This window comes from Maniola hyperantus, chromosome 13 (assembly GCF_902806685.2).
Source record: "Maniola hyperantus chromosome 13, iAphHyp1.2, whole genome shotgun sequence".
Lineage (NCBI taxonomy): Eukaryota > Metazoa > Arthropoda > Insecta > Lepidoptera > Nymphalidae > Maniola > Maniola hyperantus.
In genome coordinates, this window is record NC_048548.1 from 7,044,828 (window position 1) to 7,061,696 (window position 16,869).

General features: G+C 36.2%; 1 protein-coding gene across 2 annotated transcripts in view; it reads left to right on the forward strand.

Moving 5' to 3' along the window:
• The first annotated feature begins 218 nt into the window (after positions 1–218).
• The window catches only part of LOC117988013 (pH-sensitive chloride channel 2-like), a 31,459-nt gene continuing 14,808 nt past the window's right edge, over positions 219–16,869 (forward strand). The window contains exon 1 of one of the 2 annotated variants that reach the window (XM_034975113.2): positions 219–452. In XM_034975113.2, the coding sequence (XP_034831004.1) occupies positions 376–452 (77 nt within the window). In that variant the 5' untranslated portion in view covers positions 219–375. The remainder of the gene's footprint in view (positions 453–16,869) is intronic. The other variant, XM_034975112.2, reaches the window with a different exon arrangement.

Below are 16,869 nucleotides of genomic sequence, written 5' to 3' on the forward strand. Positions count from 1 at the left end.
TTCTGTAGGAGGCGGGGTAGGCTATCACGGCTCTGTTTGGAAGTTGTGGTTGAGCACAATTGGTTACTCTAATCTTCGAAACGAGTAAAGTCAATAGACTATAATTCCACACTTATCTCCGGCGCACGTTTACTCTGACGCACGTACAAGTGTCATCAAAACTTAAACTTGCAAAACGTTAACAATTATTGTTCATTGGTTTAACTATATGTAAAAGCTCATAGCTCATGACACGTTTCCGCCGCCTGCGCAACCTTATAGGCTTTCCGTGAAAACTGCTTCCTAATATGCAGTAGTGGTGAACCGATTACGCGAAGCAGACGCGTTGATACTGGCGCGCGCTCCGGTCGCCCGTGTCATGTAAACAGATTCATCATGAACTCAAAAACTATTTTCCTGAGTGCAATATTATTTTTTAATTTAAAGAGTGCAGCGAACCAAAAAAGTACTTTGTAAGTAAATCGTTGTTATTCATATTACTATCAGTTCCTACTGTAGCTACTACGATTTATATTAATTTGTAATTATTAATTCGCCGATTTTTCTTTAATGCTAATTATTATCGCATTAGGTATAACTGCGGTTTTTCTAATACATACTTACTAATAATAATTTTATCTGTTTACTATTAAATCACTATAGGTAAGTCTCTCCACAGTTTTTATCTATGCACACTAATCTCAAATTACTGAAGGGATTTTCTTACAATTTTCACCAATGGCTTCTACGAGGTTTAGTTAGTTAGGTATTTATTTTATAAAGGTTTAGTGTAAAATGGTCAAACTATAATAAAAACGAGTCATCACTTAAAAAGTTACAAAAAAGTGAGCGCTGTAAGTCTATCTTCGATTAATTCAGACCAGGAATACGTGGATTGATGTAAAGTTCGCAGCTTAGTTAAGAAAATAAAATAAAATAGGTAGGGTTAGTACGCGACAGGTCGAGATGGCAATGACGTGGGAACGTCCTGCACACCCGCACAGCCCTCGCGCTTAGCCGGTGTAGGATAGCGCGGGTGACGTGCAGGTGTGCGGGGCGTCCGTCCCCCCGCCTCATACCCCGATTGCCATTTCGACATGCCATCGCGTACTATACCTAGGTACCAACCTAATAGTTTAAGTATGAAGTTAGATACCTATTACCTACCTACCTATAAAAATATTTTTGAAAATAAAATAAAAAACAAAATACGTAGGTAGGTAGATAAGTAGGTACAGGTAGGTACCTACCTACTGACCTAAGTATTAAAAAATATTATGCTTTGCTCAATGCATTCCTTTTAACTTGTTTTCTAAGACATTTTCTATATCTACCGGTTTAAAAAGATTCCTCAAAGTCTTCAAAATACAGATAGGTACTGCAGCTTCGGCTGATAAAACTTCGATTTGATGAAACATTTCTGACCACGCACCGAGGTGTTTTAAGACAGATAGGTATCTACCTAACAGTCGGAACTATAAGAAAAAAATTTTATTAAAAACCGACTTCCAAAACCAGGTAGTGGTAGCACTACAAAGAAAAATTTTGTGTTTCTACACGTGTTTACATGTACGCTACAACAAAAACTATTTTTACTTTGTAGTGGTTTTGCAAGTCAGTTTTTTTAAAAGCTTTTTAGTGTATGTACCTAGTCATTTCTTGGTACCTTAATCCATTCAACAGCAAAACTTTCCAAATCCACGTGGCTTTGGAGTTCAATACCTTGCAGCATCAGGATTGAGGAGTTGGATCAAGAAATTTTTATGGCACCACCACGGAAATATCCTCTGTTGATTTAAAAAGTTGGAAATTGGTTCAGATAGGTACCTCAAAAAATCGGTGTATAGATAGGTAATATACTACATAAAAACGGGCCGAATTGAGAATCACCTCCTTTTTGGAAATCGGGTCAAAATAAGCGGGATGTGATAGAAATACGTAGGTAACCGCAATCACGAATTTTAGTCATTACTCATTAGTCATCACAAATAGATGTGTTAGCCATTGTCCTGGTGAAACACTAACCACCATCACTTTTTTCGCAGATGAGTTTATTGTTTCGTGAGTTAGTCCACCATATACATACGTGCGAGGCGACAAAATGCCTTCGCTATTTTTGGGGCCAGTTCCCTGGATTTTTTGTTCTCATTGGACTGTTGTTTTAACTCTAAAGTAAAGTGATGAATACAAGTTTTATCTGTTGTTACAAATCTTATAAGAATCTTACGAATCAGTTTCAAGCATCTCCAGAGTCCAGACATTCAAGAGCACTTCAAGAGACATTATTGTGAGTCGAATTCGCTTTTGCTCGACTGAAAGCAGTCTTGGGTTGGGCTTGGGACCCTGCACCCTTAGTAAAGCCAAGTTCGTTGACAACAATTTTTTGTGTTCATTTATATATGAGATGGCTTTAGTGTCTGCCATCTCCCTGATAGTCAATCTACGGTCTTCTAATAAGCATTAGATCACAGACAAACAGCCCATGTTTTCCACTGTATTGACACAGTCGTAGACGTTGTGGGCGGGCCTAAGAGGAGTTTGCTGTGCCTTCGATGTTTTCTCGTCTACGTTTGATTCCGAAACCTATTTTTTCACATTTGTATATGACAATTAATTTCCTACTAGATATCAAAGTAGATACTTACTCAAAATATTATCAAAAGTGTAATTAATTACTGCCCAAGTCGTTAGTAGGTACTATTATATCTTCTGTGGCCAAGTTTAAACTAAAAAGATTAAAGGTAGGTAAGTAGTCCGCGACAGATCGAGATGAGTCGGGGTATGAGGCCGGGGGACGCCCTGCACACCCGCACCGGGTTAGCGCAGGGGCTGTGCGGGTGTATGGGGCGTTCCCTCCCCGATTGCCATTCCGACCTGTCGCGTACTGTAGGTACCTATATTAACATCATGCATTAGAATTTAGAACATAATAATATCTACAGTAGGTAAAGCAGGTAGGTACTTACGGGCGACAGAACGCGTCTCGAGTTTTAGCTAATCGATTTCCTCAAAATCCAAAGGACAGGAAAAGGTTGCATTCTGCCAAAATTAGCAAAGTACCCACCTAATTTATTGTCTCAAAACGTGACCACATGTCCCCATCAATGATAGAATTAGCACAATAACTAAACAGAATAAACAATAGGCTGTGATCGACGCATATGTACCTACCTAGGTATGTTTAATGGGTAGGACAAATCGGCACGCAATATTCATACATATTGCCACTGATTTAGATAGGTAGGTACTTAGGTGTAAGGTGTTATATCTTTGATGGAGATCAGATAAAATTGATAGACTTCCGCTTACAGGAAGTCTGAATTATACCAGTATACGTAGGTATAATTCAGTAATTAAGTAGGTAGGTATACCTAAGTCACAAGTGGGCTAGTTAGTGTGATAGCCTAGTGGTTAGGACGTCCGCCTCCTAATCGGAGGTCGGAGATTCGATTCCAGGCACCTCTAACTTTTCGGAATTATATTAATCACTATTTAGTGACGTCAGCACTAGACTGAAGTTTCGAGCTGATGGTACCTACTTATAATTTTTTATTTTTTTTTAATTCAGATACAAGTTAGCCCTTGACTGCAATCTCACCTGATGGTAAGTGACGATGGAGTCTAAGGTGGGAGCGGGCTAACCTTTAAGGAGTATGGCAGTTTTTACTAAACCTATACACCTTTAGTGTCTACACGGCATCGTACCGGAACGCTAAATCGCTATTTGACGTATTTTTACTTAAATATACGTCAAATGACGTTAAAATGACGTCATTTCGATGCTAATGAGACATGCTTCCAGCGCAATAGCAATTTGCGGAACTTATACCTAAGTGTGTCTATCTAGCCCGAGATTTAAAATAACAAAACGTACCTAACCAATAAATTCTATTTTACCAACTTCAGAATCAATAGCGTAACTAAAACCCTATTTATCTTAACTAGAACGTTAGGTAATTATGCAAAACCACGTTATCCATACAATATGGTCTATGGATTGAATACCTATACCTAAATACCTACTTCAAATCCCTCTAGGTACCTATATATAAATGTCGAACTTTTTAACTAAGTAATTTTGATTCTAGGTCAACGGCAAGTACTTATCGTATAGGTTTTCTTGACAGACACGACAGACAGAGCAGACAGACAAACAGACAACAAAGTGATCCTATATTATAAGGGTTCCTTTTTTCTTTTGAGCTACGGAACCCTAAACACTTAATCTAAATAAAATATTTTATAAATAATTTAATTATAGCGTGATTGCTCTAATTATTGGAACATCTAATTATCCCGTTCACGATCTAAATACCAAAAATATGCAATAATCGTTCCGAATCTCAGAAGGAGACCGCCCTTAAAACCTTATAAACTCCCGTATTTATACAAATTCACTCCAGTTGGCCTCCTAGCCACCGATCATATGACATCGAATGAGTGCAATATTATATTGAATTTATTAAACTACCTTCATTAGATAAATTAATAATTTTATATTATTTCTGACACTTCAAATTAATCTTTGAAAACAACCTTGCATTCCATACTTTCATACTAATATTATAAATGCGAAAGTGTGTCTGTCTATCTGTCTGCTAGCTTTTCACGGTCCAACAGCTTACATCCCGGGGATGGACAGAGGCTTCTTTTTATCCCGGAAAATAAAAGAGTTGCTACGGAGTTTCTTAAACGCTCATCCGTTTATGTGAAGGTACAGAGGTAGCTTGCGTCCCGGAAATTGACATAGCCAACTTTTTATCCCGGAAAAGCAAAGAGTTCCCACGGGATTTATATAAACCTAAATCCACGCGTAGGTAGGTATTGGTAAAGATTGGTAGTTATATGCTAAACACATTTAAACCTAAGTATTATAATATTAAACTGTTATTAATTTTTTGGGTACATTTCGACTAATAAATAATTACAGTTAAACGAGGGAGGGTACTTAACTTTTAACTATATTGTATGGCAGACAATCTGATATGAGATTTCACTGATAAAATCATGAAAAAGATAGTACCCTAGCCCTACATGCCTACCTAGTTCCAATAAAAAAAAAATTGAAAAAAACGGGCAGAATTGAGAACCACCTCCTTTTTGGAAGTCGGTTAAAAAGAGATTCATATAATAAACTTTGCACTTGACAACTTATATTTGAAATAGGCAGGTACGAAAGTAAGTAAACCTTACAGCTACTTAGGTACTATTTGTCTACACTCTACAGTCTACATAAACAACGATTGTATCATGCACCTTTTAAAACTAATTAAGAACGTGCTGTATCTATTATTATTTTACCTCCTTTTTAAGGTTCCTTACCAAAATTGTAAAAAACCGGTCAAGTTCTAGTCGGACTTGCACACGAAGGTTTCCGTATCATAGTAAAGATTATGTAGGTATTTTTTTCATTTTCATTAATTTACATGGTGGCCATTTTGATTTTTTTATTGGTGTTATAGTGGCAATAGAAATACACAATCTGTGAACATTTTGACTTATCATATTCATGAGATACAGTCCGCTGACAGACAGACAAACAGACGAACAGCTAAGTCTTAGTAATAGGGTCCGGTTGGCACTATTCGGGTACGGAACCCTAAAAAGGAATCTCCTCGCCCGTCTATCCGTCTTCCACAACTGTGCTATAAATGCTATAGACTTGAGAAATAGTTTTTTTGCCCAACATTATTTCAAACTTCTTTTGGCCGAGACTTCGTCCGCACTACTTACGCGATATAATAGCACTCAGGGATAATGTATAGGTACCTAGCTATCTATAAGTATGTTTGGTGGTAAAAAGTAAGTAGATAATTGTATCATAAGAAGAATTTTAAAATAAGATGAGTAGTTTTCTAGATTCAAGATGTAGATTACATACAAACTTTACCTCTTCATAATAAGTATTGATGTAAATGATAGAATTTCTAATCTTATCTAAATCAGCCTGTACTGTCCAAAAGGCCTCCCTCCGATGTTTCTAACATTCCCTATTCTGTGCCATCGGCACCTCGGCCTACCACGCTGGCGTTGATGATTCTGGGGAGTCCAGAAAGAAGCAGATTTTGCCCATAAGTCATCTACCATACGGCACAAATGACCTGCTCAGTCCCATTTAAGCAAGTAGCGGCTGCAAGGTCAACGTCGGCTACTCGTGTTTCGGACCGTACCCATAGCAGAATTCCTTACACGATCCGCTAGTTTTATTCCAAGTATGCTGCGTTCCATGGCTCTTTGGCAAACCTTGAGCCTGGACTTTTGAGAGTTAGTCAGGAACCAAGTCTGAGCACCATATGTGAGAGTTGGTAGAATGCACATGTCCATGAGCTTTCAGTAGGCAAGATAGAGAAGGTAAATATATTCAAACCTCTCAATTCTATCCTCTTCTTAAGTTCTTGGTGCTATTCGTCGTAAGCTTGGTCTTTTGCATGTTCATATTCAGTCCAATCTCAAGCTTCCGGTCCTTTATCAGGATCATCGTTCCCATTTCTTACTTACCGTAAATCTTAAGTTAAAATAAAATGAAGTAAATAAGTTTGTAATAAGTTGTTAATGTAAAATTAATGTTTGAAAAATAAAGATTATTATTATTATATGCATCATATCATGCCAAAAAATTCTAGGTAACTAATGAGAGTTGATACAGGTCTTCGTAAAAAAATATTATCTACAGGAAAAATAAAATAAAGTCTCTAACTAGTAGAGTTTTTCAGCAAAGGGCCTTTACAAACAACGTTTGCGGTTCGATGAGTCCTAAACAATCAAGATTATTTTCGAGTTTAGGCGGTAGATTCATTTACTCAAATTACTGTACCTATACATATCATGATCAACCTATCGCTGGCTCACTGCAGAACACGGGTTTCCTTTCAGTATGAAAATAGTTTGGCCATAGTCCACCACGCTGGCCAAGTGCGGGTTGGCAGACTTCAAACACCTTTGATGATATCATGGAGAATTTTCAGGTATGCAGGTTTCCTCACGATATTTTCCTTCTATTTATTTATTTATTTATTATCTCCGAAAAGTTAGAGGTGCGTGCCGGGAATTGAACCCCGACCTCCCGAATAGAAGGCGGACGTCCTAACCACTAAGCTATCACGGCTCATATATGTACATATACTATATTATATTACCTTGCATGAAACGGATTTCTCTTAGGGTAGATATGTCTATCTACCTAAATAAACATGAAAAGTGGGTGCTAAAAAAATTGTCATACTTACGCGTGGGTCGGGGACCTAGTTAAAAATATATTTTTAACCGACTTCATAAAATCATGAAGTTTTTAACGCTGACCAGTTTTTATTATTAGGTATTCCTTCGGGATGATCTCCTATCCTAATAATATTATAAATGTGAGGGTGAGTGTGGATGTTTATATGTTTGTTACTCAATCACGCAAAAACTTCTAGACGGATTTGGCTGAACTTTGGAATGGAGATAGATTATACCCTGGATTAACATATAGGCTACTTTTTATCCCGGAAAACCAAAGAGTTCCCGCGGAATTTTGAAAAACGTAAATCCACGCGGACGAAGTCGCGGGCATTAGCTAGTAGTAAAGATAAATATCTAACGATGATTTCTGGGGAATTGGGGATAGAGCATGGAACTATGGAACTCCTAAACAGATACAAGCAGCTTTGTCGTACTCAATGCAACAGTTTAGTAAAGGTTACATTGAAGTCGGTTTTGTTTTTCCTTAAATAGGTACTATCTTCCTGTTTCATTTCCGGGTATACCTACCTAAGTAATAAGTAGATAATATAAGAACAATATGTAGATACTAGATAAGTACAGTAGGTACCCTCTATATGATGCAAAAGATGGATGACGATTTTATTTAAATTGACTATTTATGAACAAATGAGGCAATTTATTTCTATTATTTCTCTAAAAGTTCTCAATGCGTGCAAATTCGTTTCGGGTATACTTAATTTATTGTTAGATACTTATTGTCAATGCGAATAGTCATTAGATTTATTGACTGAGAAATTTATTCAAATCGATTTTATTTATACCTAGATATACGACGAGGTCACAATAATTTTATTATTTCAGGGTCTCACCGTTTAAAGTTAATTATTGTGAAATAAGGAATTGATAACGTAATAAGTCATCATGATCAACCCATCAGTCATCACCGGCCCAATACTGAGGACAGATTTCCTCTCAGAATTACAAGGCTTTAGACCATAGTGCGCCACGCTTGCTGCTGGCGTAATGCAAATTGCCTGCCAATTTGCATTACGTTGTTCTCACACCTTTGAGAACATTATGGAGAACTCTCAGGCGTGCTGGTTTCCTCAAGTTGTTAAGTGATATTATTTTAATTGCTCTCAAAACACATAGAAAAGTTAGAGGTGCGTGCCCGGGCTCGAACACCTCCCGAATAGAAGGCCGACTTTTTAACAACTATTACTGTCACATTTATCTATCTATGAAAGCTTTTGTTACGTAATAAGTAGGTACTCAAGTTAAAAAAATCTAAAAGTATGCTCCTGAAAAGACCTTAATCTTTACATAATCAAATATTAGTATATAAATAAAAGGTATTACTTACTGGCGCTGATCTAGTTTCTTGCTGATTCTTCTTGGTAGTAAAGACGTTTAGATGCATTTGACGACTAAAAAATCGGCCCAAGTGCGATTCAGACTTGCGCACCGAGGTTGTCGTACTATTTTTTTCGACATTTTGCACGATAAGTCAAAAACTATTATTACATACATATAATACCCCACTTGGTATAGGTTATCTTACTTTGAAAATTGAAAATACGAAATTATTTGTTCGTGTACCTATACACATTTTAATTTTGTTTTTTGTGATGTAACCACACATACAGTCTTCGCATTTATTCGTTTACTTATGCTAAAAGACCTACCTACGTATGTAGGTAAACGGGAAGTACCCTAAAGGTTTTCTTGACAGACACGACGGACAGACGGACAGACAGACGACAAAGTTATCCTATAAGGATAACTTTGTCGTCTGTTTTCCTTTTGAGGTACGGAACCCTATAAAGTAGGTATTTTCTATTTCTATCTTATTGAAGGCTGCTAAGGCCCCGAATAGGTATCTTATTTATTCATCTACTAGGGGACCCGCCCCGGCTTCGCATGGGTGCAATGTAGATACTAATGTGGTGTCAGGCCTCACTGACACCACATTAGTATCTACATTGCACCCATTAATAATCCACACTTCTTTTCCGACCTAATTCACATTATTTCAATTTTCCTAGGGATCTCTAATTTTTTGAACATAAAATGTAGCTCACGCTACCTACCTACGCAAGTCTTTTCTCTTACCATATTCAAGCCATATTGTTTTTCTCACGTCTCCTTGGTAACCCCGACCATATCATGACTCACCATGCTATGCTGGAGATACGAGTTTCCATTGTAGAAGTTTACAGCCTATCTATACTTAGGCTACTTACTTACTGGTAAAGTTAAAGTTGCAAAGTTAAATTGTGTAGAAGCCAATGTGGTAGCTGTACCAAAACTGAGCAAACGCCTTTTTTCTATAGGTAGGTAGATACTTATACATATATAGGTACTTAAAGCACTTTTACTCTTACATTTTTCCATATTCCATCTATATACAGGATCATCACTAATTACTTTCCGGCTACAAATGCGGAACTATTATTTCGCAAAAACGAAACTATTGCTTTGCGAGGTACCTATCACAGTTCAGAGATGCAGTGAAATATTGTTAGGTACTCTTAAGTGTTTTACCTACTATTTTGTGTTAACATTATCTATCTGAGGCGAAATTTTATTGTGTAGGTACTTATTTCAATGAGAAACGCTCAGTTATCAAAGAAGGTAGGTCATTAACAGCTTAGTTACACATGAAGCTAATCTGATGAGTAGGTATGCGATCATAATCCACAGGTGTCTATCATTTTTCGTGTCTGTGAAATCTTACTTAGGCAGGTACTTACCTACCTGAAAGTTGAAACTTTCGTTGCGTTGTTTCTTTTTGTTTTTTGATAAAAAGGGTTCACACTAAACCTTTATAGAATAAATTAGTACCTACCCATCGATTATTATTTTCGTATCTAAGTACTTATTAGTACTAAAGTTACTACTTAAGTTACTTCGTATCCTACTACTTAGGTATCTTAGTATGCTTATTTTTTAGCAAACTAGCCTGCAGTTTCTATTGACAACATTAGTTACGCATTATTTAAACTTCGTGTATGAAAGTTAATATTTATTTTAACCTGTAACAAATACTAATTATGAAACTGTTAATGAGCTGTACTCGTGACTATACCTCATTATTAAAACAATGACATGTGAAGTGTTTGCAGAAGACGTGCACTTTTCTATAGTGTTCAGAGCAGAACAAAGACAAACACAATATTAAAATGCTTGGAGGCTTTGATATTTGATGATGAAGTTACGAGTATGTTAATTTTTATAATTATGTTAATTAAGACGTCCCCTTCTCCTTCTTAATAAACCACCTTAAAACTAATTAGACTTGACTTCTTAATGGCTGTCATATGTTGATTTGAAGTCATATATTGAGTCCATAGCTCATCGGTAAAATAAAATTCTGAGTTCAGAAAAATAGTATTTGAGGTTCAAATCCCATCTAAAGCAGGCATAACAAGTATAATATAGGTAGATACTTAAGTAATTTATGTGGATAAACACTTTTTCTTCATTCACAAATAACTATCATTTTACTTTAATTAGATGATCAATTATTTTACTTTAGTTTTTGTGTTTCTGTTCCTAATGATTTCTTCTGTGACGGTATCTAGGTCACAGAATAATATATTTAGTACTAAGTAGAGTATATGTAGATATCTGCTTACTCATTAATTATTATGCACAATTTTTTATTTTACTAAACAGCTTTTAGATGTCTTCTAAGTTCTAAAGAAATATTTAGTAATAGTTGCGATGTTCTATACCACCGATGTACCAACCGATTGTATAATATTATGTTACACTTACTTAATGCTTACTTAGTAGGTAAGTAGGTACTTACCTATGCAAGTTTACAGTTTTCAGCAAATAAATTAGAACGTTACTCCGTCACGCCGAGGGCGAGGAAGCTATCATTTGACCTTTCATCGTTTTTTACGCGTCAAGGCAACAGGCACTGATAATGCTAACGGATTAGGCCTCACTTAATGTACATTTGATATGTAAGTGTATAGCCTGAGATGGTTGTATAGGTAAATAGTAAATATCTAACTTGGTAATAACCAATTCTGTGCCAATAACTTTAAAATTTTCAATTTGACATTTTCCTTAGCTTTTAAGTCAGCGGGCTCGAAACTAATAGGTACTGTAAGTGTAGGTACCTAATTAAAGTTTGCGGGAGAACTATGAAATTATGATATTACTAGCTGATGCCCGCGACTTCGTACGCGTGGATTAAGGTTTTTAAAAAACTCTTTGATTTCCTGGGGTAAAATGTAGCCTATGTCACTCTCCAGGTCTTTAAATATACCCGTGCAAAAAATAACGTCGATCCGTTGCTCCGTTGCGACGTGATTGAAGGACAAACCAACAAACCTATAAAGCAACAAACCAACAAAAAACACTTTCGCATTTATAATATGGGTACTGATATGGGTACTGATGGTACTGATTATCTGCACTATACCGGTTGGCTTACCTAAATCCCATTGACAAATACTAATGTGCTAAACTTATTATAATCTTTGTTGAAGTTCTATAAACCTTCCTCGTGCTGAATGATAATAAAACCCGTTGAATTGCAGTCAGAAGTTTTTTAAATCTAAATCGACCCGTCACCAATAGGGAAGAAATGAAAATGTATGTAAATTGCGTGGTTTGTATTACTTATGTATGGTTAGGCGTCTACTTACTAAGCCATGGGCCATAGCCTATGGCTAATCGCGATTGATTAGGTAGTAGGTACTGGTAGGTACCCGTTGATAAGTTCCGACTTTACTCCATCTCCGAAACTTATCATCAGATGATAGATCCTCACTAAATTTAAAACTAACTAGACAGAAGGTATAATATTATATGTAAAAATTAGGTAAGTAATTATATCAAGATCGATTCGATACAAAAAAAATATTGATTATTCGGACAAAAACTAACCTTTAAGAATAAAGAAAAATTGTGAACCTACCTTCTTCTGCCAACAGGGTTTTATTTTTACTTGGGATTGAACAATCATTATCATGATCAACCGATCACTGGCTCACTACTGAACACGGGTCTCCTCTCAGAATAAGGAGGGTGTAGCGATAGTCCACCACGTGTCCAAGTGCGGATCGGTGGACTTCACACACCTTTGAGAACAGTACCTATGGAGAATTCACAGCCAAGCAAGTTTCCTCACAATGGTGTCCTATGTTATTTAAATAAGTAGCTTAAAATGCACATAACTCTACAAAATTAGAGGTACGTGTCTGGGATCGAAGCCCCGACCTCCCGAATCGGAGGGGGACGTCATCACGGCTCTTATTGAATTGATCAGCAGATAAGTCGAAATGCAGTAAGTATAGCTACATAGTTTATAAACAACACTGATGTTCATAACAAGTTGTTTACCTACCACTATAGCTTGCTCTACATAGAACTTTGTTGCTCTATTTTTATGTATTGAGTAACTTTAAAGGTAGGCACGAGTTGAGGCGCATTATCTACTAAACTGCTTTTTCGGAATAGATAAGTTCTTCTTATTCTCATTCGTTTACTCTTGGTAGACTGGTTGTAACTTGTAAGTTATCTTTCACTGCGACCATTAAATTAAGTAATAATTTCATAAGTAAGTAGGTACAATTTGATTATCTAAGGGGTGATTTTGCAATTGCCAGATACAGGGCGAATGAATTTGAAATTTTGACAGTAAAATTTAAACTTGGATTTAAAAGTTATTTGACCATTAAAAAATCGGCGCGATAAGCTAAAGACAAGTGATAACATTGAAATATTTATTAATTAAACGTGATTTTTTTATTGGATTACTAATTTGTTAAAACAAAAAATTAAACGGGAAAAATATTAGCGTTGTGACCTCCATCGATTAGGTTGGGAGGGTACCTCAGGCGGTCACACGACAAGGTGCGCCCGCGCAGGGTCAAGGTAGACCGACCATCGCCACTTGCGAATAGTTTTGCTCCTAATCACATTTTTTGCAATCAATCTGTACTTCGATACAATCAAACGCCCAGATAATAATATTATTTATCATAATATCAAGCATACAAATTGATTTCAATGCACTTGATCAGTTTTATTACCAGACTACGGCACAGCTATGTACTTATGTTTGTATTTACGTATATTACACCGTAGCTCCTAAACTACTGGGCTGATTTTGATAAATGAAGTGTTGATTGAGTCAAAATATTTTAAATATGAACAAACATTTACACTTAGCCTACCTCCTGTACTTTGTAATAAGGTACAATATTAAAATATACCAAGCGACAGAAAAACAAGTTTTTTAAGGAATCAATTAGTAACTTAGATCATACATAGTAACATATTGTTAATTACACATTTTTACGTAACCCGAACTTAATAAAATAAACCATTTTACAGATGTCGAAGCCGATTCCTATAGTTCCATGATAAGACAAGGGTGGAAAAGTAATTAAAATTACGATTAGCAGATAGTTGACGGTCTTTAGCTCGTAACAAATTACAAACTCGAATACTTACAAATTAAGTAACTAGGAAGTATACCTACCAAATAGAGAAGTCGGGTAGAAAAATGTAGAGTAATCGGTTATCATAATTCCACGTCAGTAGTCTATAAATAGTGAAGAAGCTACAGGTATAAAGGCTGCATGTTAAACAGCTCTCTTAGTCTTTACAATTAAACATTGCCAAGCCATTTGATGCAGATTCGTTCCGTCAAGTGATCTCGGCCTTCACAAAATGAAGGATCACGATCGCCTTCGCCTGCATGTATTGTAAAACACTCACTACTTATTTCCAAATTCAATTTCCTGTATCGGTGACCTAGCGATTAAGGTAAAAGACTTCTCTATAGTTTATGTTCGGAATACTAAACCCCCTTTGATACAACGATGCGGGCTGACCGCTGCTGCTGTAGCTTATTGTTGAATCGCGGAATGGGCACCTACCTAAAAATGGAAAATAACATCTAATTGTACACCTGAACGAAATAAACAAATAAGACTCATTTACAGTGTCGTATTAAATGATTATTATGTTTTTGCTGCGGCACGCTTCCCCGCGGGACAATACGCCGCGTGTTTTCGTCACTATCACTCAAATTTGTATTATCAACTTTAGGCAATACTTGGTTATTTAAAGGTAATAGATAGGTTCCTATTATTATTCCTCGTGCGAAGCGGGGGCGCGTCGACTAGTCGTTATTAGCTTCCTCTGACGAAAATGTATTTACCTATTTTATTAGGACAGAATTCGTCCACTATTAATTTTATTAAAAGCAGGTAGGTACCTACTTACCTTTAGATATATAATTAAATGAATACATTCCTACATAGGTAGGTACATATTAAATAGTAAAAATCTGTAAAATTAAGTATTTGATTGTTATTTATATTCTATTGAATTTAATATAAATAAAAATATCATCATCCATCATCGCGTGCCTTCTTCGAAACGAAGTTAAGCCAGCTATAGAGATGAGAGTATTTTAACCATGATTTAGGTTTAAAAATTCGCGTTGGAAGTCTTTGATTTCCTCGTCTACAGATCCATGCAAAAAATCGCATCGATCGGTTGCTCCCTTGCGGTGAGACTGAAGAACAAACGAACACTTTCGCATTTAGGTATAACTAGCTTATGCTCGCGACTTCGTCCACGTGGACTACATAAATTTCAAACCCCTATTTCACCCCCTTAGGGGTTGAATTTTCAAAATCTCTTTCTTAGCGGATGCCTACGTTATGATAGCTATCTGCATGCCAAATTTTAGCTCAATCCGTCTAGTAGTTTGAGCTGTGCGTTGATAGATCAGTCAGTCAGTCAGACACCTTTTCCTTTTATATATTTAAGATTAACTGTTTTCATTGTAGGTACTTTACACTTTTTCTGTTCCAGAAAAATAATAATAATTAGTAATTATTAATTAGTTATAACTAATAAAATATTAAAGTATTAAATATTAAAATTATAATCAAAAAATAAAACAAAAAGTCGAGTCCCCAGGTCGCAAGGCGCAAAAGGCACAAATATGTATAATACGAAGTTCCCATCGAGGTTTTCATACTTGCAGCTCTTGGCCCGTGGCTGCTGCACCTGAATGTGGGATGCAGCTAAAGTGTGTACACACGTTGCATCCCAAACAAAACAAGCGACCCATCCTCCTAAGAAACGAGCGTTATACCATCAGGTCTCTTGCCATCGCTACGTGCCAATGCAATAGGTTCTTGTACAGCTGGCACGTGAGCGATGGCAAGGGACCTCCGGATTCTCGAACAAGAGAGCTTCCTGGTGATTGAAGGCTTCAACGCAGTGGCAACTGTGAGGCTGGTTTATTGTGGCGCCATCGTAAGACCAATCACCACAGAAAGAGTGTGGTCTAACATACCTAGTACCCAGGTTGGCAGAAGGAAGAGCAATTTAATTATTGAGTAATTAAAATTAATAATATAAATATTAGATACCTAGGCAAATAAAACAAACAATTAGATCGTATAGGTATGATCTAAGCTGAGTCAAGGAAAGAATGACTTATTACAGACAAGTCAGCGAAGTGCAAAAGTCACCTTTTGTTAATACCTATTATGTAGTTAGGTAGGAGTGCTTCAGGGTTGAATTCATAATCCAACTAATCTAATAGTTATAGAAATAACATTTTATTAGCTGTTAGTAGGTATACAGAGGTACTCACCTAAAGATATTTTGTACCGAGTTACGAGATAAGGTAAATTTGCTTTCTAAGATAGATTAGGAATCATAAATTTAACGGTTATCTCGTTAAATAATCCTGTCAACATCGTTATTGTAGGTAGGTAACGTATAGGTATGTACAAAAGCGAACAGCAAATATCACGTGTGCTGTAAAAGAAGTTACCAAAATCATTTCAGAGAATTATAATAACGCAAAAAAAGGCCAAAGAGATTATATACCCACTTACCTACCTAAATAAATTGATAACGAATTACGTTAAAATAAACACATGAAAATGCTAAAATAAATGACGAATTGAAACATTCTTGTTAAGAAGTTTAGAATCCTATAATTAATTAGCGATAGGTATACATATAATACCTAGCAATAAAAAGAAGATTAGAATAACAGAATAAAAACAACGGATTTACAAAAATAGGACAATAATCAGGACGCTTACCAAACGCAATGCAGATAGCCAAAAAATAGTCAATCGGCATTCAGCATAACTCGAAAGTGAAATAAATGAGTATCTGCTAGATTGGTTACCTGTTTAATTTCTAATGTTACCAATTTCCGGGAATATTAATCTTAAGTAGGTTAAGTACATACTCTTCACTTTCAGAAGACTCTCGAGTTCGCCATTACCTATCGAAAAACAGATAAATAGTATCTAATACTAGTAATTATTCAGATATTATATTATTCTTAGTTTAGTTTCAATCATAGATACTTCAACACCAAAACAAATATCAATCAAAATCACCTTTTGTGTGTCGGAGACATTCCAATCGCAACTCTTTTAATTTAGCGATTGTCAGTTGTGAAATATTATGAGGTCTAGCGTTGTCCTGAAGCAGCAGTTGCGAAAACCACTGGCGAAGGTTTTTAAGCCAGGATGTTCGTCTACGGCCAGTGCCCTGTTTATCAAACGTTACAAGTCTTGTATTACAAGCGTTTCTCTTGTAAATTTGTGCATTTTTACAAGAATGCGTTTATCAAAACTACACTTGTAAACTACAAGCTACAAGTAATATCACATG